Source organism: Equus asinus, chromosome 27 (assembly GCF_041296235.1).
Source record: "Equus asinus isolate D_3611 breed Donkey chromosome 27, EquAss-T2T_v2, whole genome shotgun sequence".
NCBI lineage: Eukaryota > Metazoa > Chordata > Mammalia > Perissodactyla > Equidae > Equus > Equus asinus.
Window position 1 is genome coordinate 10,379,902 of NC_091816.1, and position 23,079 is coordinate 10,402,980.

The window sequence follows — 23,079 nt, forward strand, 5'->3', positions numbered from 1 at the left end:
AGTAAGTGACTGCTCAGATGGCACACTCCACAATAGCCCAGACATCTAGAAACCTAAAACCCCTATCATGTCATACCTAGAAAAGAAACTTCCTATCTCCACCAAGACCATACTCAGCAACATTTTGTTGGAGCTATCTTTTATAACTAAATTTCCTTGAAATAGAATTTGGAAGGGGACTAGAGAATAGACAGTGCATATTTGGAAGCTGTCTCAGTTTCAAAAATCTTCCAAGAAGAGCATATTCCTTTCATTTTGCTTTAGACCAGTGGTACTCTACTGGGGACAATTTTTCTCCCTATGGGATATTTGGCAACGTCTAGAGATGTTTCTGGTTATCACACTGTGCGGGGTGGGGAGGGGGCACAGGGGTACTACTGACATCTAGTGTGTAGAAGCCAGGCATGCTGCCAAACATCTTACAATTCACAGGAGATCCCTCCATTTGGTACCAACCCCAACCGAGGTACTGCAATACAATTCTGACACTAACTACCTAGATTTAATGCAGATATCACAGGTTAGGGGCAAAGTCCTCCACAAGACTGCCCTCACTTTAGACACCATTTTTAAGTCTCAGGGGTCCCTAGGCTACCTGAACTTCTAACTAACTGGCTATAAATCTTAGAACTCTCTCAACCCCCTCAGGTTTGATAATTTGTTAGAACAACTCACAGAAGTCACCGAAAATGCTATATTTACAATTAGTTTTATTATAAAGGATACACACAGGGCAAGGTCTGGGAAGGGGCACTGAGCTTCCATGTCCTCTCCCCCATGGAGGCAGGGCACATCAACCTCCAGACACATCATTGTGTTCACCAACCAGGAAGCTTCTCTGAGCTTTGGTGTCCAGAGGTATTATTGAAGTTTTATTGTGTAGGCATGATTGATTAACGTGAATGACCTCAATCTCCAGGTCCCTTCCAAAACTCAAAGGTTGAATGCCTGAAAGTTCCAAACTTCTAATCATGCATTTGGTCTTTCTGGTGACCAGCCCTGATCCTGAAGTATCTAGGAACCCAGCATGAACCACCTCAATCACATATCAAAGACACTCCTATCACTGTGAAATTCCAAGGATTTAGAGCTTCTATTCCAGGCACCATGGATAAAGGCCAGTCAAATTCTTTATTATACAACACCTACACACAAAAAATTATCTGGCCTAAAATATCAACAGTGCAGAGTTTGAGAAATCTACCTAGTGATCTTGATACTACAGATTTCCTTACCTGATGCCAAATTATTCTTGATGAGTGGTACCAAAACTGTACAACCATTAGACAATCTCATAGGGTTATCTTGGCCAATAATAGATCATTGGATATCCTCCAATGACTATATTGGATTTGTGGAAAAAAGACCTAACACTACTCTCTTTAAGCTGGACAGGAACAGGTTACCTTGGTTAACCAATGCCTGCTTCCAGGTGGGTCACCAATGTCACCCAGGGTCCATTTTGGCCCCTCAGTTTCTCCTCTAGGAAAAAAAGATCATTAGATGACTTAATTCAAGTAGAAGAAAAACTGGCCCTTGACTTGACTTTAAAACCTAAATCCTACTGAAGGGGTTCAGGACATGCTACCCTAAAATGTAGGATGGTGGCACATTGAACATTTCAAGCTGAAGGAATTTGAGAAATAGCAGGTGTGGGAAGGATTTTTCTGACCTCCCAAAGCAGGGCATCAGACCCTCATGTAAGAGGTGCCCTCTCTATATCCAGAGGAAAGGAGCACCCTTATCTCCAAAGACATCAAAAGGGCACCAAGAGGAATCTGAAAGAACAGGCCTTGCTGTTTCCTCCAGTTTACTACTCAGCTCATACTCTTTTTGTCCTATGACACTTGTCCCATTTTTTCACAACTCTCCACTCTTCATCAAATCTAGCATTAAAATGCTCAGGTTTAATCATTTCTTCGGGTCTTCACTTCCTTATGAAGGTTCCCATGTCGCATAAAGCTTATACTAAATACATTTGTACGCTTTTCTCTCATTAATCTGTCTTCTGTTCTAAGACCCGCAGTCAAGAACTTAGAAGGGTTGAGGAAAAATATCCTCCTCTACCCTACCCATTCAAGGGGCACTCCAGGTTGCTTTTTTTCCTCCCCAAACCTCTTCACTTCATGCTTTACAAGAGGTCTGAGAAGTAAAATGAATCCTAGAGAATAGCAGATGAGGTAGACAGTGCCACCAAGTCTATGGCATTTCTCACCTGAGAGGTTCATGAAATTAGATAGGCAATGGTGCAGAATGGAGTGGTCTTTGATCTGACATTGGCCCCTCATGGAGGAATAGGTATTCTTTTAGAGGAAGAATGTCATACTTACATCTTTACAGGTGTCTCCGGAATTTTTATTGTTACTAAAAAGATCTAAAAGGCAAACAAAGAAATCAGAAAATCAGACAATTTGGCTAATAATACCAAATCTGATTTTAGATATTCATGTTAGGGATGTGACCTATCGTCTTGATTTAATTTGGGCACTCTTGGCTCTCAGTGAGAAGTGGACTATGAACTCTGAACATGATCCTTCTCTTAGTATATCTGTCTGTGCTGCAGTATTCAGAAGGGTGATCTCCAGAGTCTTAAATGCTCAAGCACAACAGCTGTCCCATCAAATAATTCACAAATAATCATCCAACAAAAAGAGCAGGAAAATCTGATGTTTATGGAGGTTGAAACAAATACCCTCAGAATCTTGGATGTTGAACCAACCATTTCCAGAAATTTGGTACATGACTGCAATACCTCAAATAGCAGGGAAGTTCTAGATTGATCACACAGCCAGATACTAATGGCCTATTATCCTTCATCTCAGACTGAAAAATGGCCGCAAGGGAGGACAATGAAAATCAAAACTGTCTGCCCTCACCTAGTTTGATGTCTGCATTAATATGACTTCACTATTCCATTGTCTTCATTAGCATAATTTTTCTACCCTGGGTGACTCTTGCCCAAGAAGGTAAAAGTTGTAAATAACTTCCTAATTCATCATAGGAACTTATCAAAAGACCCAGCAACTCAAGCAAGTATCAACATACAGTTTAAATTCCAACTCTTTAAATGCCTCATCTCAAAATCCTCATCTTGCTGTTTCCACAAATCCTAAACTCTTATATCATAATAATTACCCAATTCCAGTCAAGTCCCTTCACTAAAAGGCCCACCTTAAACCAGACTTCAAAATCTCAATAAATCAGGACTTCCAGTTCCTTCTCAGAGATGCTTTCCATCAAATTAGCATTCTTACTTACTCTAATACGCAATAAATTCAGTTATCTGTTACCAAGAAGTTATTTGGGTAATATTTGGGAAGCAAGCATTCTACAAGGACAAAGAGAAAACCGTAAAGCCAACAAAGAAAAAAGGCAGATTACACTAAAGTAATGGCAAGAACACTGAGAAAAAGACTTCTGTTTGCAAAAATAAACGCTGGAAGACAATGAAGTAATATTTTTGATGTGCTGAGGAAACAGAACTGAGAACCAAATTTCTAAAGCCAGGCAAAACATCACTTACAAGTCAAAGAAAATTAGAGATTTTTCAACATTCAAGCACTTAGAAATCTACTAGTACTAATAGTCCCTTACAAAAAGAATTGGTAAATAAGAAAGAATGAACCCAGAAGGGGTGAATAGGATAAAGAAGCAAGAGTATGCAAAAGAATTGTTAAAATATGCTGGTAAGTCTAAATAAATATTGAATGTGAAAAAAATTAGAATATCAATAATTTTTGTATGTTTTCAAAAGCCAGCTGGCATTCCCTGTTAAAGATAGCATATTTAAAACAAGCATTTAATTCTGCTTCTTCTTGAAACCCCACAAAAATTACAGTCAAAAGACTTTTTAAAAACAGAAAACCCACCAGAATGAAAAGAATGGGAAATATTTCAATAGCAACAAAATGTTGGATACTGAAAAGTAGAAGGCAAGTCCACTGAGGAATATTGGTGATCAATCTGATTTACACCACAGAGCAACCAAAAGTCCAGAAAAATTGCAATGCTAGCTATCTCCGGAAGTATGAAAATGAACAAAAACATAGACTTGATTGGAAGCTTATTTAAGTTAAACTCAACAGGCCTCCTATCATTGCACAGTCAGGCAACTTCTCCTTCCCTCCCCAGCATAAGATTGAAGGCTTAATTTCTGAAGAAGTGAAAAAGGGAGTTTCTTGACTGGAGGGATATCAGGAATAATTGAGCATGGTGGTATCATACCAAAAGTAGAGGATGCCCAGGAAACAGGGCTTCCAGAGGTAAAAGGAATTCCCAGCTTGCAAATGAAAGAAGATCCCAGGGTATCAGTGTAGAAAGCAATAAGTATACCAGAGTAAAGAGCAACCGATCCAGATGGGGATAAGTCAGAAGGTTCCAGAAAAGACTTACGGATAAAAATTATCCTGAGAAAATAACTGATATGTTTACTGACAGGAGATTTAGGCAAATGGGAAAAGGTATAGGGCTGAATTAGTGAGACATCCATTGAAAATTAAGCAACCAACCAAACAAAAACTAATTATTAACTGAAAGGAAAAAAGAAAGTCATGCAAGAAAGGAAAAGTCATCATAGCAAACAACATGATTCAACTGTGAATAATAATTATATACTTGTAGATTGGAGGTCAAAATGGTGGCATAGGCAGACTCTGAACTCACCTCCTCCCATGGACACAGCAAGTTTACAACTACTCTTGGAACAATTACCCCTGAGAGAGAAGTGAAAACTGGATAAAAAGAACCTCCACAGCAAGGGACAGTCCTGACTGAGACGGAAGAGGCAGAAATTCTGGAGAGAAAAAAAAGCCACCTTCACAAGCCATGGTGATTCATGGCCAGCTGGGAGCAATCCTAAATACGCAGCCTTCCCTGGGGGAGTGGAGGACCTGAGTGGGGGGAACGTTACTGCTATAAGCATCCTTTCAACACAGCACAACCAAGACGAGTGTCATAATATCTGGCTTTGCTGGCTACTAACTACAATAGGAAATACCCCCAGAAAAACTATGGGACATAAGGGAAAAATATCTGGCTCTTAAAGGGTCCATACACAAATTCACTCATTTCAGAAAGCAAACTAAAATCACCATAAAGAAAAGTGCACAGTCCTTTGCTGAAAAGAGACTCATCTGATAACCTCTGGGTGCATCTCGGTGAGAGGTAAAACCTCTCCAGGGACTGAGACATTGGCAACAGCTATTATTGTACAGGCGTGTTGATACAGATGCTGGTTGATGCCCTTGGAGTTCTTCCCCTGGCCTGCTAGCACAGGATCTGCCCCAATCACTAGAACACCAATTTAATCCAGCTCAACCAGGGCACGCAGCTCTCCATTGGGACTGGCCCCACCCAACAGCAAGCCCTCAGGTAACTTGTGAGACTGTAGGCTGGATGCCTGCATCTTCTGCAGCTGGATGTATGGGTCCACCTCTGCAGGGCAGGGCATGCGTGAGCAGCAGGTGGAGTGTGTAAGGCATGGGTGGAGTGTGTGGGGCCTTTGTAGTGGGGCAACTGGGTCCACTGCAAGGGGTTGGGGCATGCGCACAGGGCAAGACCATGTTGATGAGGTGTGTGGCCCTGTGGGCAATGGGGCTTTTCACCTGCAGAAGACTTGTGCTTCTCAAACAGCCACATAGTGGATTGGCCCCACCTTCAAAAGCTAGAGGAAACAAGTGAGTGATCCTCTGCCTGGGGCCAGCTCCACTCAGCTGCAATCCTGAGAGAGCTAACAGCCTTGCAGGCTGGAGGCCTATATCAATTGTAAGCCCCTGAGCCTAGCAACCAGCCACGCTAGGGGCCTACTCACTTAACAGAAAAACTGCAACAAAATATGCTATTAGACCTTGCAGCCAAATGTGCTGGGGCTCCCCACACCCAGTAAAGTGACTGAAGTGTCCATAGCAGCCACATGTAGCTGAGCATTACAACCAGCCAGCCAGGGGTATGGTCTATCCTCCCTGGGCACCTGCAGCAAGAGCAAGCCTGCCATAACAGAAGGACACATGTAGGCCACACAACGGTCACTCCTAGAACATTTGGAACTGGTGATGAGAGGGAAGCACACTGCTGGGCCTCATAAGGCATCTCTTACATAAGACCACCTCTCCAAGATCAGGAGACATGGCTGACCCACTAAATACATAGATGTAAGCACAGAGAAAGAGGCAAATGAGGAGGCAAAAGAATATGCTCCAAGTAAGGGAACAGGACAAAACCCAAGAAAAAGAACTAAATGAAACAGAAATAAACAATCTACCTGACAAAGAGTTCAAACAAAAAGTCATAGGGATGCTCACTGATCTTGGGAGAAGAATGGATGAACTCACTGAGAATGTCAAGAAAGAATTGGAAACTATAAAAAAGAACCAATCAGAAATGAAGAATACAATACTGAAAATGAAAAATTCACTAGACGGACTCAATAGCAGAGTAGATGATACGGAAGAATGGATCAGCAAGCTGGATGAAAGACTAGAGGAAATCACCCAAGCTGAACAGATAAAAGAAAAAAGAATTAAAAATCATGAGAACAGCCTAGGAGACCTCTGGGACAACATCAAGTTCACTAACATTTGTATTATAGGTGTCCTAGAAGAAGAGAGAGACAAAGGGGCAGAGAATCTATCTGAAGAAATAATAGTTGAAAATTTTCCTAACCTAACGAAGGAAACAGACATCCAAGTACGGGAAGCACAGAGAGCAGCAAACAAGATAAACCCATAGAGACCCACATCAAGACACATTATAATTAAAATGTCAAGAATTAAAGATAAAGAGAGAATCCTAAAAGCCACAAGAGAAAGGCATCAAGTTACATACAAAGTAAATTCCATAACGCTATCAGCTGACTTCTCAGCAGAAACCTCACAGGCTAGAAGGGAGTGGCATGAGCTATTTAAACTGCTGAAAGGAAAAAACCTACAGACAAGAACACTCTACCTGGGGGCCAGCCTGGTGGCACAGTGGTTAAGTTTGTATGTTCTGCAGTCTTCCTCAGCAAAAAGAGGAGGATTGGCAGCAGATGTTAGCTCAGGGCTAATCTTCCTCAAAACAAAACAAAACAAAAAAAGAATACTCTACGTGGCAAGGTAACCATTCAGAATGGAAGGAGAGAGAAAGAGTTTCCCAGACAAGCAAAAATTAAAGGAGTTTATCACCAAGAAACTAGTCTTACAAGAAATGCTAGAGGGACTTATTTAAGTGAGAAAGAGAAGACCACAAATAGGAATAAGAAAATTATCAAAAGAAAATCAATATAATCATTGGCAAAGGCAAAAATACAGTAAAGGTAGCAGATCAACTATCTATGAAGAAAATATGTAGGTCAAAAGACAAAAGTACTAAAATTACTTATTTCCATGATAACAGGGTAATAAATACACACACACATAAAGAGGTTAGATATGATATCAAAAACATAAAATGTAGGAGGAGGAGAGTAAAAGAGTAGAGCTTTTAGAAAGAGGTCAAACTAAAGAGACCATCAACTTAATATAGATTGCTATATATGTAGGTTATTATATATGAACCTCATGGCAATCAGAAACCTATAATAAATACACAAAAAATTGAGAAAGGAACCCAACATATTACTAAAGAAAGCCATCCAACCACAAGGGAAGAGAGCAAGAGAAGAAGAAAGGAACTGAGAAGAACTACTAAAACACCCAGAAAAAAGTAACAAAATGGCAATACGCACATTCTTATCAACAGCTACTTTAAACATCAATGGACTAAATGCTCCAATCAAATGCCATAGGGTGGCTGATTGGATAAAAAAACAAGATCCATATATATGCTGCATACAAGAGACACACTTCAGACCTAAAGACACTCACAAACTGAAAGTGAAAGGATGGAAAAAGATACTCCATGCAAATGGCAAAGAAAAGAAAGCAAGCACAGCAATACTTATATCAGACAAAACAGACTTTAAAACAAAAACTGTAACAAGAGACAAAGAAGGGCACTACATAATGATAAAGGGAACAATCCAACAAGAGGATATAAACATCTATGTACTCAACATAGGAGCACCTAAATATATAAAGCAATTATTAACAGACAGAAAAGAAGAAATAGACAGTAACACAATAATAGTAGGGGGCTTTAACACTCTACTTACACCAATGGATAGATCATCCAGAGGATCAATAAGGAAACATTGGCCTTAAACAACACATTAGACCAGATGTAGATATATAAAGAAAACTCCATCCAAAAACAGCAGAATACACATTCTTTTCAAATGCACATGGAACATTCTCCAGGACTGATCACATATTAGGCCACAAAACAAGTCTCAATAAATATAAGAAGATTGAAATAATACCAAGCATCTTTTCTGACCACCAACGGCATGAACCTGGAAATCAACTACAGGAAGAAAATCAGAAAAGCTACAAATATGTGGAGATTAAACAAAATGCTACTGAACAACGATTGGGTCAATGAAGAAATCGAAAACTACCTAGACACAAATGAAAATGAAAATATGACATGCCAAAAATTATGGGATACAACAAAAGCGCTTCTAAGAGGGAAGGTTATAGCAACACAGGCCTACCTCAAGAAACAGGAAAAATCTCAAATAAACAGTCTAACAGTGCATCTAAAGGCAATGGAAAGAGAAGAACAAATAAAGCCTAAAGTCAGTAGAAGGAAAGAAATAATAAAAATCAGAGCAGAAATAAATGAAATAGAGACTAAAAAAAAAATAGAAAAAAAATCAATGAAACCAAGAAGTTGTTCTTTGAAAAGATAAACAAAATTGACAAACCTGTAGATAGACTTACCAAGAAAAAAAGAGGGAGGGCTCAAATAAATAAAATCAGAAATGAAAGAGGAGAAATTACAACAGACACCTCAGAAATACAAAAGATTAGAAGAGAATACTACAAAAAGCTATATGCCAACAAATTGGATAATCTAGAATAAATTCTTAGAATCATACAACCTTACAAAACGGAATCAAGAAGAAATAGCAAATTTGAATATACCAATCATGAGTAAGGACATCGAAACAGTAATCCAAAACCTCCCCAAAAATGCAAGTCCAGGACCATATGGCTTCCCTGGTGAATTCTACCAAACACTCAAAGAAGACTCATACCTATCCTTCTCAAACTCTTCCAAAAAATTAAAGCAGAGGGAAAGTTTCCTAACTCATTCTACAAAGCCAACATTAACCTGATACCAAAACCAGACAAGGTCAACACACACAAAACAAAATATGAAGCCAATATTACTGATGAACATCGATGCAAAAATCCTCAACAAAATACTAGCGAATCGAATATAACAATACATTAAAAAGATCATACACCATGATCAGACTGGATTTATTCCAGGGATGCAGGGATGGTTGAATATCCACAAATCAATCAACATAATACACCACATTAACAAAACAAAGAATAAAAATCGTATGGTCATCTCAATAGATGCAGAGAAAGCATATTTGACAAGTACAGCATCCATTTGTGATTAAAAAAAAAAACTCTGAATAAAATGGGTATAGAAGGAAAGTAGCTCAACAAAATGAAGGCCATATACAAGAAACTCACAGCTAATATCATTCTCAATGGAGTCAAACTGAAAGTTATCCCTCTAAGAACAGGAAACAGACAAGGATGACCACTTTGACCATTCTTATTTAACGTAGTATTGGAAGTCCTAGCCAGAGCAATCAAGCAAGAAAAAGAAATGAAATGGATCCAAATTGTAAAGGAAGAAGTGAAATTGTCACTATTTGCAGATAACATGATTTTATATATAGAAAACCCTAAAGAATCCACCAAAAAACTTTTAGAAATAATAAATGAATATGGTAAAGTTGCAGGATACAAAATCAACACACACAAATCAGTTCCATTTCTATATACTATGAAGTAGCAAAAAGAAAAATTAAGAATATAACCCTACTTATAATTGCAACAAAAAGAATAAAATACCCAGGAATAAACTTAACCAAAGAGGTGAAAGATCTGTACACTGAAAACCATAAAGCTTTGTTGAAAGAAACTGAAGAAGACACAAAGATATTCCATGCTCTTGGATTGGAAGAATTAACATAGTTAAAATGTCCATACTTCCTAAAGCAACCTACAGATTCAACGCAATCCCTATCAAAGCTCCAACAACATTTTTCACAGAAATAGAACAAAGAATCCTAGAATTTATATGGAACAACAAAAGACCCCAAATAGCCAAAGGAATCCTGAGAAAAAAGAATACAACTGGAGATACCACATTCCCTGATTTCAAAATATACTACAAAGGTTTAGTAACCAAAACAGCATGGTACTGGCACAAAAACAGACACACAGATCAATGGAACAGAATTGAGAGCCCAGAAATAAACCTATTCATCTATGGACAGCTAATTTTCAACAAGGGAGTCAAGAACATACAATGGAGAAAGGAAAGTCTCTTCAATAAATGGTATTGAGAAAACTGGACAGCCACATGCAAAAGAATGAAAGTAGACCATTATCTTACACCATACACAAAAATTAACTCAAAATGGATTAAAGATTTGAATGTAAGACTTGAAACCATGAAACTTCTAGAAGAAAACATAGGCAGTACACTCTTCAACATCGGTCTTAGCAAAATATTTGCAACTACCATCTCTGACCAGGCAAGGGAAACAACAGAAAAAGCAAACAAATGGGACCACATCAAACTAAAACGCAAAGGAAACCATCAAAAAAAGAGAAAAGTCAGCCTAACAATTTGGAGCTGATATTTGCAAACCATTTATCTGATAAGGGGTTAATATCCAAAATATATAAAGAACTCATACATTGCAACAATAAAAAAAACAATAACGAATTAAAAGATGGGCAAAAGATCTGAACAGACATTTCTCCAAAGAAGATATACAGATGGCCAACAGGGACATGAAAAGATGTTCAACATCATTAACTTTCAGGGAAATGGAAGTCAAAACTACAATGAGATATCACCTCACTCTTTTCAGAATATCTATAATTAACAAGACAGGAAACAACAAGTGTTGGAGAGGATATGGAGAGAAGGGAACTCTCATACACTGCTGGTGGGAGTGCAAACTGGTACAGCCACTATGGAAAACAGTATGGAGATTCCTCAAAAAATTAAGAATAGAACTACCATACAATCCAGCTAGTCTACTGCTGGGTATTTATCCAAGGAATATGAAAACATAAATGCATAAAGATACATGCACCCCTATGTTCATTGCAGCATTATTTACAATAACCAAGACTTGGAAGCAACCTAGGTGCCCATTAAGGGACAAATGGATAAAGATGTGGTATATATATACAATGGAATACTACTCAGCCATTAGAAATGATGAAATTCAGCCATTTGTGACAACATGGATGGACCTTAAGAGTATTATGCTATGCGAAATAAGTCAGAGGGAGAAAGTCAAATACTATATGACCTCACTCATAAACAGAAGGTAAAAACAACAACAATCACAGAGACGGAGATTGGATTGGTGGTTACCAGGAGTAAGGGGGAGGGATGAGGACAAAAGGGGTATTAGGCACATGTGTGTGGTGATGGATTATAGTCAGTCTTTGGGCGGTGAACATGATGTAACCTACACAGGAATCGAAATATAACGATGTACAACTGAAACTTATATAACGTTATAAACCAATGTTACCGCAATAAAATTAAAACAATTATATAGTTGTAGTATCTTAAATACTGAATACTTATATAACGAAATTATAATACAACTGTATAAGAAAAATGCATAGAGAGGGGATGTTTACATATATCTTGGAGAGGATGGAATAAAAGAGAAATAAACCCTCAGCATTCAGAGTGAAAAATTAATAGATAATGCCTAAAAGTGAAATACCAATATTTACATATTGAGAGATATAAAATTTTAAAAATACCTGAAATTGTTCAATATGTTTGCGTGGGACGTGGAAGGAGGACAGGAGGCAGAGGGCCACTATTTTTGTATAAGTATTACAGAATGCATTGATTTTTTTCTTCTTTTTTCATTGAGGTAAAATTGGTGTAATATACATCATTATATTTCGACTTCAGTGAAGACTACATCATGTTCACTACCCAAAGTGTAATTGCCATCTGCCATCATACACATATGCCCTGTTACCCCTTTCACCCTCCCCTGCCCCCTGCCGCTCTGGAGTCCCCAAAAAATTAAGAATAGAACTACCATATGATCCAGCTGTACTACTTCTGTGTGTTTATCCAAAGAATACAAAAACACTAATTTGAGAAGATATTTGCACTCTTGAGTTCATTGCAGTATTATTCATAATAGCTAAGGCTCAGAAACAACCTAAGTGCCTATCAATAGATGAATGAATGGATAAAGCAGCAGCACAAAGCATCGAGTCTTTAAACTATATGCATTACGTCACGGATGACTATTAAAACAAGTTTTTTATAAGCTGGATTCAAAGTACTGGATAATGATAATAAAGAAGATAGGAGAGAAAGTATTTCTGAGGGAAATTAAAACTAAAATCCTTGTCCTATTCAGGGAGAGCGTAAAAGTACCAGTTAAATACAGACTTTGTTTAACTTCCAAATCAACAGAGCTCAATAAAGAGAATAAAGAACACAAGATAAATTCAACCAAAGAAAGGAAAGGAGAAAAGAAAGGGAAACCTTGATGAAGAGAAAACACAAAAGAAGATGGCAGAAATAATTTTTAAAATACCAGTAAACACAACAAATATAAAAAGAGACTCATTGATTAAAATAGATTAATTTTTTAATCAAACTATAAACAGTTTATAGGTTACTCTTAAATAGAAGAAAGATATATATATATTATATAATATATATATACAAAAGACATATTTTTAAAAAGAGTCTTAGAGATTGTCTATTGACAAAAAAAAATTAATAATAAGAATGTTTAAGAACCTGTGAACTTTATGTACCGTAATAACACAGCCTGGTACTGTCCCAAACAAAAAGTGACAGAATTAGAGAAAGAAATTAACAAGCCAGCAAACACGTGCAAAATTTTAACCCCTCTCTCAAAAGCTGGTAAAACAAAACCAAACAATTAAGAATTTAGAATATTTGAAAACCTGATATCAAAGAGAAATAAAGACAGAAATTTGCATCCCAAAACAGACTGAATATTCTCTTTAAGCATGTGTGGGACATTTACTAAAACTGGCCACATATGAAGCCAGGAAGAAGTCTCAACCAGTTTCACAGAACTGACATACTTAAAATTAATTCATACTCATTGCAGAAAATTTGGGAAGTGTAGATAGTTTAAAGCAGAAGATAAAAAGTATCTGTAATCCCACTCTGGCTAGAGTTTAACTTTTTTTTTTTTTTGTAATGGTAAAATTTACGGCATATTTCCTTTGCACTCTGTTTTATTTGCAATGCACCTGGTGTATTTCCGCTATAGGAGCACTAGCCTCCGTGGAGTTTATTTTCCTTACGGAGTCAGCCTCATGGAAAGAATACCTGCTCCTTGCGATAATGTGTGGTTCTTAGAAGAAAATTAATATTCACAGCGGTAATATGTGTTTACCCCTAGGTAAATTAGAGGAAAGAGGAATGAATGCACTGGCAGAGAGGCAAAGAAGAAAGGTATTCGAGATGAAGCAAAAATCAGATTCGCACTCTACTCAAAGGTTCCACGTGCCTTCCTCCCCAGTTCAGTGCCCACAGGAGCCCGCAGGGATAATCCGCATCAACACCTGGATAACGCCTGGGAGGATAGGAACACACATCGCAAGCGGAGACCTGGGGCAGAGGAGGTGCTAAGCAGGGGCCGCGGAAGAAGCTAAAGGACTGGGAGGATGATGATATAGAAGAAAAAGTCAGTATCAATACGGGGCACCCTCAAAGGACTTGAGTCTTCCTCTGCCCCGCCTCCCGGCTCCACATCCCCATGCTCAATAAAGTCACAACTGTCGGCCCTCTGCTACTTGAACCTTTAGGAGAAGGCGCTGTTTAAACCTACAGCCAAGTAGTCCAAGGACAGTCTAGCCCGAGAAAGACGGGCGTGGCGGCACTCAGGGCGCGGTTGGGAGGAAACAAGGCTCTGCTCTTTCTGCGTCACTCTGTGTAGGGGAAATGATTACCGAGCAGCAGGAGGCGCCCCGGCTCTGAAAGGCCGCTTCTCCCAACCACCAGCAGCACACACACGTCGCAAGTCACAGAAGCTACCACACTCTTTAAGGGACAAGGTGGGGGGTGGGGCCTTGCGAATGCCTTTCTCCTGATTCTTGTGAGAAATTCATGGAATTTCTGCTAAATGCCTGGCACATAGTAGGGCTTGATACATTTTAACTATTTACTATTATTTTCATTTAAGTATACTTACTACAGTGGTTTGAGGCACAGGCTTTGATTTAAAACAGTTCTAGATTTAAATTCATGCTCAAATCCCACTTATTAGCTATTTGGCTGCTGCAAAGTGGGTTTACCACCACTCTAAGCCTGTAAACCTTTAAACCTCAACTGTCAAATGAAGTTAATAATACCTACTTTACGGGATTAAAGTAGCTAATATACCTAACGAGCTTAGCACAGTGCCCAGCCCATAGATAATGGTAGCAGTTAGAAGTCCATTTAACACATATTTGTTGGTCTCTCCTAGGGTTTTCTCCCCATTCTATTCTTACTGAACTTCTTCCCCTTCTGTCTCTACCTAGTTATTTTGGTGCGGGGGCACTTCTTTTGATACCCTTTGGAAACCTTCCTATCTTTCAGTAGCCTCATTTTTCCATCTCTGCCCTGTTCATTCCAGTGTAGGGTGTCCATCATGACTTCTAGTATTGGGAACAGAGATTTAAATAAATGTAGAAATAAGTGAAGTAAAATATAGCTCCTAGGTCCTTTGGTAGAAGTCTACATGAGCACAAAGAAGGAAATGGACAAATAAGAGTGGATCCAGAAAGACTTTATCGAGGAAGTGACTCTTCAGCCTAATCCTGAAGTATGAAAGTTTGGAAGCAGAGAGCCCTGGGTTTGGACCCATGCTCTCCCACTCACTAGCTGCGGGTGGGTTAACTAATCTGGTCAAGTGTCAGTCTTCATGTCGTCAACAGAATGATAATGCCCACCTAAACGGTGGGTGGGATTAAATGAGCTGATAAATTTGAAAGCCCAAGGAATTGACAGATAATAAATTATCAATACATACTATTTCTCTTTCCTTCCTCCCCTTTCCTGTCCAACCTTGTCTACTGCCTTCTCCCTGCTAACTCTTTCCTCCATTCTCCCTCCTCCTCTCCATCCTTAGTGTAGTTTGTTGTCACCGGGAAACACAATAAACTTCCTAGTTATGAAGAAAAATATGAAGCTACTTGAGTTGTAGGTTGACCCCTGGAATGGTCCTGATGAAGATGTTGTCCGTGGACAGTTTCCCTGGTTACCCCTAAACATCTACCCATATTGTCCACAGTATGCTTTAAAGCGTATTTTCCCAACTTTTTGAGAAAAGTACAAGGCAGGGTTGAAACAGGAGTCTTGCTAAAGATTGAGATCAAGTTCATCTACGTCTTCTCAAACTACCAAACTTTAAGACTCTGTCACTTAAAATGAGGTTAGTATGATACATGCCCTTTCACAATTTGATTTGTGACAATTTTTCACCTGGGTTTTCCCGGATCTACCAACTAAAGTTTTTAATTGCCCAGGGAAATTTTTTGTTTTGAATTATCAAGACTTCATGTCTTCGTATAACTGATATAAACAAGAAGGCACAAGGAAAATGGAAAGGAATTGCATTTGCTTCTCTAGAGAGGAAAAGGTTAGGAGGAGAGAAATTAATCTTCGAGGGCAGCCTGTGATGGAACCTCCTCTCCAGCACAGAGCTGACCTGGGGATTGTGTCACTTTCTCTGACCCAGAGATCAAAGCCTGATCTGGATCCCCTGCTGGGAATGTGGTCCATCCTGATTTCAGCCGAAGCTGATGCCATCTCTCATCCTACACCAGGTCCAACCTTATCTATTTCCTCCTTTCTCCTGGAGACAGCTCTCCTGGAGTCCAGGTCCCCCTGATTCTCAACATCATCTGCTAACATTTATGGCCGCCACCTCCCCCATCAGAGGAGCTAGGCACTGGGGAAGGCAACATAGCCTTTGCCTTCAAAGTGTTTACAGTCTTGGAGCTGACAAGGTGCTGACAGTAGAAAAGTAGTGAAGCTAAACATCACTAGAAGGCAGCAGAGGGGAAGAGGTATGGACATGAATTTCTTGAGAAGTCGGGGAAAGTGGAGTTCACTATGAGCTGAGCTGGTAAAATGGCTTCCCGGTAGAAATCATTCTCCATTGTGTGAGAGGCACTGATTTACAAAGCCATTAAGGATACAAACTTCTGAGCCAGACTGCCAGGGTTTCAAGCTGGATCTGGCAACGACTAGGGTGTGTCCTGGGCAAATTATTTAAGCCTTTCTGTGCCTCAGTCTCCTCCTCCGAAAATGGAAATAATACTACCTACCTCATAGACTTGTAGTGAGGATAAGATGAGTGAAGATAGGTGAAATACATGGTGTACAGTAAATACTAATAAAGATTACTGACTTTTGTTATTTATGACACGGTGTTCTCGAGACTGAGAAATACACAAGTAAGTGTACATAATCGTGCCTGTGTAATTAATGTCGGGGAGGAGCGTGTGTGTTTAAGACACTATCTGGGACGACTTGTATAATGTCTTTAGGCAAAATGCCTCGTTATTGGCGCAGCTCGAGAAAACACACATCCACACGAGCCTGCATGTGAGGCGGGGCTTCTCCGGCTGCGCGGTGTGTCTGGTCTGTAAACACCGCCGGCTCGGAGCGGGGCGGGCCAGCCCACGCTGCGTGTCCACGCCGACCCCGGGGTGTGAGACTGTGTCCCTGTGTGTCATCGACTGATGTGAGCCCTGCTTCGACGTGCGTGTCATGGCTTAAAAATAGATGCTAATCCGTCAACCGGTCTGGCGGTGGCAGCGCGGCGGCGGGGCGGGGGCAGCACAGCGCAGCGGCGGCAGGAGAGTCATGGCCGTGGGGCTGCCGGCCGCCGCGATCCGCCTCCGGGACTGAGACCCCACCGCGCGCAGAGGTAGAGGGGCTGCGGCGGGTGGGCGCCCTACACCCCCTCCCCCGGGGGGAGGCGCGCAGATCGCGGCTGTGGGGAGCGCAGGGACAGGGACGGGGGCCTGGGAGCCAAGCAAGCTGCGCTCTCCTGGGCTCCCTCCCTCCACGCTCAGCGCCAGGCTGTCTGGGTTTGCAAGGGCTGGGGCGACAGCCATGAACCTGTTACAACCGCGACAACAGACGGAGGGAGGGGGGCTGTAGACCCGGGCCCCTGAAAGCCGGCGGATGGCATTGGAGAATGTCGAGGGGTGTATCCCGGGACAGAATGGGGCTTCTCCACCCCGAAGAGAAAGGTTGTCCCACGGATCTCCTTCCTACACGTAGTCTCTTCCCGCTTCCCTTTACCTTTAAGCATCACCCAGGCAGCAGAAGCTGTTTCCAGAAAAGGTTGTTTTGGAATAAAGTGATGGGATCTTTAGGCCTAAGGAGACAAGGGAGATGATGAGGATGATGGTGATGATGATGGTGGTGATAATGAGGAGGAGGAGGAGGATGGCTGTGGTGCTGTATTTCTTTGCCCCTTCTGATCTAGCCATTGGAAAAACATTTCTCCCTAAACCCCCTAAGATCTAGTCTCCCCTCACCAGTGCTGATCCTAATGCCCCCGCTTCTTAAGCTCTATAAACTGCTGGGTCTCTCCTGGCCTGGGGGAAAGGGAGAGCTGCGCCCTGGCTCAGAGAGTGGGACAGGGACTCAGAGTAGGGGCAGGACAAAGATGGCCTCTCACTGCTGGAGTTTCAGTTGAGGTCCCAGGGGCAGGAGACTTGAGGGGTGGGGGGCGGGTTTCTTTGGCCAGCCCACCGTCTCAGACATGCAGGACCATAGCATGAGGGCGTGGGGGAGTGCTCTTGCTGGAGTCCCCTCTCTGCCTGAGGGTCCCAGGGCAAGTCTCAAGGCTGGCCCTTCCCCGCTCTGCAGTTCTACACTTGGTCCCATTTTCAGAAGGACCAGCTGTCCACAGAGAGTCAGAGATTCTCCTGCTACACCCCTCATTGCCAACCCCTTGTGCTTTGTAGGGTCACTTGACTCCAACAGCAACACATGGGTGGCACTTCCAGCCTCCGAGCCCCTGGGCCTGGCAGAATCCCTCCTCCTTTGCCTTCCTCCCCGCTCTCCAGTGCCCCACCCTCTGCCTCGCCTGCACAGGCACACATAGACACAATACTCCAGCCCTGCCTCGACTCAGAAATCCCCACATTAAAGATGAGGTTTAAGCCATCATTTCTTTATGTGATCAAAGGAGGGTGGTTGCCTGTTGTGCACATAGATTGGCACCTTCTTTCATTAGCTCATGCATTCAGCAAGTATTTTTTGAAAACTTACACTTCCTCTGTATTGCTCTTCCCCACTCACCACATCCCCCAACATACGCTTACCACAGCAGGCTTCTCTCTGAGGCGGTGGGAGGGCAGGAAGGGGTTAAGGCAGCCTATCTCTCTGGCACTGAGGAGGCAGGCTTGGCCTAGGCCATGGCCTCAGCTGCTAGTCTCCCTGCTAATTCTCTCTGGATGGCTCCAAAGCCACCCCACCCCCCATCCCAGCTCCCTAGCCTCTCTGCCTGTCGCCCCAGGCAGATGAGACCCAGACTTGGGCTGGCAAGAGCTCCAGCAGTGGGCACTGCCACCCAAATACCAAATGTTTGTTTGTGTTTATGCATGTATGTTGGGAGTGGGGGTGGGGTGGTGGAGCAGAAACCCAGCAGCTGGGCTGCTCCCTCTCCCCGTAAACAAGGACATGTGACTCTCCCACCTCCTTGCGTGGCAGAGCCCAAGAGCAGGGAGAAAGGAGCTGCCGCAGCTGAAGAAGATAATCCTGAAGGCCCCACCAGGGCCAGAGGTACCTTCCTTGCGAATCTTCTCCCCAGGGTGCAGCCCAGGTGGCAGGAAGGGAAGCAGCCACTCTGGACTCACTCAGGTGTATCTCACATCCCTGCCTCTTCCAGCAACAGCTACCTGGAGACTGACCCACCATCACCGCAACCACCCCTGCAGCTGCCACGGTTTCTGCCGCCTCTAAGATGTGCCCTGGTAACTGGCTCTGGGCCTCCATGACTTTTATGGCTCGCTTCTCCCGGAGTAGCTCAAGGTCTCCTGTCCGCACTAGAGGGGCCCTGGAGGAGATGCCAACAGTTCAACATCCCTTTCTCAATGTCTTTGAGTTGGAGAGGCTCCTCTACACAGGCAAGACAGCCTGTAACCATGCAGATGAGGTCTGGCCAGGCCTCTACCTCGGAGACCAGTATGTACCCGGCAGACTGGGACCATGGCTGAGTGTGTGTGTGCATGTATGTGTGTGCGTGTGTGTGTGCATGCAAGAAGAAAAGAGAAGGGTGGCAGAGAGGGTGGGTTGCGTTGTTGATTCCAGGTTGAGGATGGGGTGGAGGGGGCTTGGGCAGAGAATGGAGGCTGGAGGGTTTGGGGGAATTTGAGCACGATGGTTGATATACCCATCTCTTGACAGAAAGACTATGTTTGAGTAAGAATATCATTCATTTAGCAAGTATTTATTGTTGAGTGCTAATGCTATGTCCCAGATGTAATAGATGACTTCTCTGACCTTCCATCTATTGTGCTATGGCTCAGAAAAAAGTAGTCACTGGGAACCAGGTACAGTGGGTAGAAAGCCAAAGGGTTGACCAAGCAAAGCCGCAGTGTGTGCAGAGGTTCTGCAAGAAGGGGGCTGTGGCAAGAAGAGCGTCAAAAGAAGAGTGGTCCCCACTTCTCGCTCTCAAGGGCTTTATAGTATACACGGAGTTTTTCACATGCATTTTCTCTCTTAATCTTCGCAACAGCCTTGTGAGGTAGGTACCACTACCCCCAGGCTACAGATGAGGAAACTGAAGCTCAGAGAAGTTGTGACTGGCCCAAGGTCACACGGGTCGTAAGTAGCAGAGCCAGGACTTGAAGGTTCAAGTTCAGTGCTCTTTCTACTTGAGGAGTTTGCACTGAACAGGGCGTTTGCCCTGAGTATGACCATGTTGCCTGAGAGGTGTCTACCACTAAGCTGAGAGGTGTGGGCCACATGAACCCCTGAAGGTGACATCATCAAACAGGGTAAATGTGAGCAAGGAATAACTGGTAAAACACAAGAAGCTTCTGGGTGTCCAAGAGAGTATATGGTACCAGGGCAGTTAGGCGTGGGAACAAGTGTCAGAATCGTATCATCTCAAGGTTCGTGGGGATGTTAAATGTGAGTGCGTCCAGCAGCCCAGCTGATGTCCACATCCCCCACTGCATCCATGCCTACACATTGACCTCCTCTCTGCCTGAATACCCCGGAACAAGAACTCACTCTCTTTCTCAAGGTGCTCCAATCTTTCTTCAGCTAGATCCCACTGTTAGAATGTACTTCCTCACATGAAGTACAGATCCAGCAAATGCTTCCTATAGATCAAGCAAAATTCTGCTGCCTCAGCGCACTCTTTCAGTATTTCACTATGACTATTGTCCACCCACCCCCTTAGTCTTTTCTTCTCCAGGTAAAACCTCCCCAGTACTTTCCACCCTTGCTCAAGGACCAGACTCCAGGTCATTGCCCATCTTGGTTCCTGCCTTATGGGTCATCAGTAAGGAAAGCAGAGGCCTGGAGCCGATGATATTAGCTAGGCAGTGGACAGGGTAGGGACAAGGGCTTCTCTCTCCATGGCCTAACTTCCCCACTCTCCCTCTAACCTCTAACCTCTACTCATGCAGGGACATAGCTAACAACCGCCGCGAGCTCCGCCGCCTGGGCATCACCCACGTCCTCAATGCCTCACACAGCAAGTGGCGAGGCACACCCGAGGCCTATGAGGGGCTGGGCATCCGCTACCTGGGTGTCGAGGCCCATGACTCGCCAGCCTTCGACATGAGCATCCACTTCCAGACGGCTGCCGACTTCATCCACCGGGCGCTGAGCCAGCCGGGAGGTAGGAGGGAAAGCAAGAAAGAGGGAAGGAGCGATGGACGTTGAGTGAGGGAACAGCCCAAGGGCTCAAGAACGAAGAGAGAGAGACTTTAATGACATGACAAAATGCTCGGGCAGGAAAAATACTCTCTCAACCATTTTTTAAAGGCAATACATAAATAGACGAGAAGGAAATAATCCAAAATGTTAAGAGAGGGGCAAGTTGCTCCTGGATGGTGAGATTATGGGTGATATATTTTTCAATTTTTTGCCTCTTTACATATTTCTATACTTTCCAATTATTTCTACCTTGAGTATGTCTTGCTTCAGTGATGAGAAAATATATATATATATAAATAAAAATATATTAAACACTACCCCAATAAATGGTTGATAGAAACAGCAAGATAGAAGGGTGGGGGAGATGAGGAAGGGCCAGGTTAGAGACAGGGCGTTTTCCCTGGATGCACTCGGCAAATATACACTGAGTCCCTGCTCTGGGAGAAGCTCGGTTTTACGTTAGTGATGAGTCTCTTGAAGCCCTTTTGGGGGTTCATGGACGCTGAGCTGCTGCCTGTTCTCCACCTCATTCATCCATTTGCCGGGATCTGCATTCTCATCCCCCTTGACTGCACCCCCTCCCATCTCCATGCACCTCTGCTCACCTGTCTTCTTCCTCACCTGTCTGTGTAGCCCTCTCCCTAGTCTCTTCCAACCCACCACAAACGGTCCCCCAGCTGTCTCTTGTGTCTGTCCTCACAGGGAAGATCCTGGTACACTGTGCTGTGGGAGTGAGCCGATCTGCCACCCTGGTGCTGGCCTACCTCATGCTGTACCACCACCTCACCCTCGTGGAGGCCATCAAGAAGGTCAAGGACCACCGAGGCATCATCCCCAACCGGGGCTTCTTGAGGCAGCTCCTGGCCCTGGACCGCAGGCTGCGGCAGGGTCTGGAGGCATGAGGGGAGGGGAGGGAGGTCAGGCCAGGTGTGTGGGTCCCTGGTCCCCAGCTGGAGAGAGGAGGCTCAGGTGGCAGGTAGTAGGAAGCCCAGATAACCCTCCTCTCCTGTAAGCAGGAGAGCGAGAGGGCTTGGATGCGGCCCCAGGCCACTGTTGCTATTTGTCGGGAGGGCATAGGGAGTGAGGTTAGGCAGGGTGGTGGGCACCCAGGAGGGAGCTGACCAGGGAGAGGAGCAGTTAGGCTATAGGTCAAAGTGGTCCCAGTATTTGGACACCACTGGATTCCAGCCAGGTTGCTCCAGCGGTTCACGGTCCCTTCCCCTCTTTGTGCTCAAGTGTTCCCCTCTCTCACTTATTAAAACAAAAAGGCCGACCCTGTCCTGTGCCTGTGAAGGGAGTCAGGGATGCGGCCAGCATGAATGTGATGGTGTAGATTTGTGTGGAGACAGTAGTGTAGAGACAGACGGTGCAGAGATGCTGTGAAAGCTGTGAAACCAGAGGGAGAAACCTACAGACTTGTTACTCCAAGCCCGGGAAGAGGAGGTGTGGGAGGGTTGGCACTGTGCCTGTGGGTGCTGGTCATGGCCAAAAACTGCAGAGGTGCGTGACTGAGAGTCTCTAGATGATCACTCGCTTGCTAGATCCAAGTGTTCCAAGGAAAAATAAAGATGGTGGACACGAAGGCGCCTCTTGAAGTCATTGACAGCTTGAATGCGTTCCCCACCTATCTTCGGAGAACCCCAGCCTTGCTGGTGTTAGCAACAGTTCCTGACTCCCTCATGTTGGTCATAAGCCCCTACTAACCTTTACGTCTACCCCAGTGCTTGTGGGGAGTTTTCCCCCGAGTCCAATTTGACGCTCCTGCGACAAGTGAAATCTTGCACTGTTATTTCCAGCTATGTCCACACAGGGGCAGCAGAGGACCAAAAACTTGAGGTTTGCAACCACTTTTGTGCAGTGGCTCAAAAGGGACAGCCTCCATCTCCCAAGCTTAAAATAAGTCTCTGTTCACAAGCTCAGATGTGTAAGAAATATAACTTTATTTTCAAAGAGTCAACCTGATTCCTCTGTCAAGTCCCCATTCTGGTGGGATAGCAGAATATTGTCTTAAATCAATTCCAGCCCGAA

At 43.2% G+C, this 23,079-nt stretch overlaps 1 protein-coding gene and 1 long non-coding RNA gene across 4 annotated transcripts; one reads left to right on the top strand and one right to left on the bottom strand.

Moving 5' to 3' along the window:
• Positions 1 to 1,353: 1,353 nt before the first annotated feature.
• LOC139042261 (uncharacterized) lies at positions 1,354 to 18,622 on the bottom strand. Of its 2 annotated transcripts, XR_011498776.1 has the most exons (4): positions 18,483 to 18,611; positions 17,452 to 17,527; positions 2,331 to 2,374; positions 1,354 to 1,482 (listed from the first exon to the last, which is right to left on the bottom strand). It is a non-coding gene; the product is annotated as an uncharacterized lncRNA (long non-coding RNA). The 2 variants fall into 2 exon arrangements; XR_011498775.1 differs by lacking the exon at positions 17,452 to 17,527 and having other exon boundaries at positions 18,483 to 18,622.
• Positions 16,669 to 22,633, top strand: DUSP26 (dual specificity phosphatase 26). Of its 2 annotated transcripts, XM_014847746.3 has the most exons (5): positions 16,763 to 17,071; positions 18,871 to 18,942; positions 19,049 to 19,344; positions 20,799 to 21,013; positions 21,754 to 22,633. In XM_014847746.3, exons 3-5 carry the CDS (start codon positions 19,124 to 19,126, stop codon positions 21,951 to 21,953), a joined length of 636 nt encoding a protein of 211 aa, XP_014703232.1. In that variant the 5' UTR covers positions 16,763 to 17,071; positions 18,871 to 18,942; positions 19,049 to 19,123; the 3' UTR covers positions 21,954 to 22,633. The 2 variants fall into 2 exon arrangements, with proteins under 2 accessions (XP_014703233.1, XP_014703232.1); XM_014847747.3 differs by lacking the exon at positions 18,871 to 18,942 and having other exon boundaries at positions 16,669 to 17,071.
• Positions 22,634 to 23,079: the final 446 nt, after the last annotated feature.

Coding starts and splice junctions, on each gene's coding strand:
- DUSP26 (XM_014847747.3), top strand. CDS start 19,124: ATGTGCCCTGGTAACTGGCTCTGGGCCTCCATGACTTTTATGGCTCGC. Junction 19,345..20,798: donor GGCCTCTACCTCGGAGACCA/GTATGTACCCGG, acceptor CTACTCATGCAG/GGACATAGCTAACAACCGCC. Junction 21,014..21,753: donor GGCGCTGAGCCAGCCGGGAG/GTAGGAGGGAAA, acceptor CTGTCCTCACAG/GGAAGATCCTGGTACACTGT.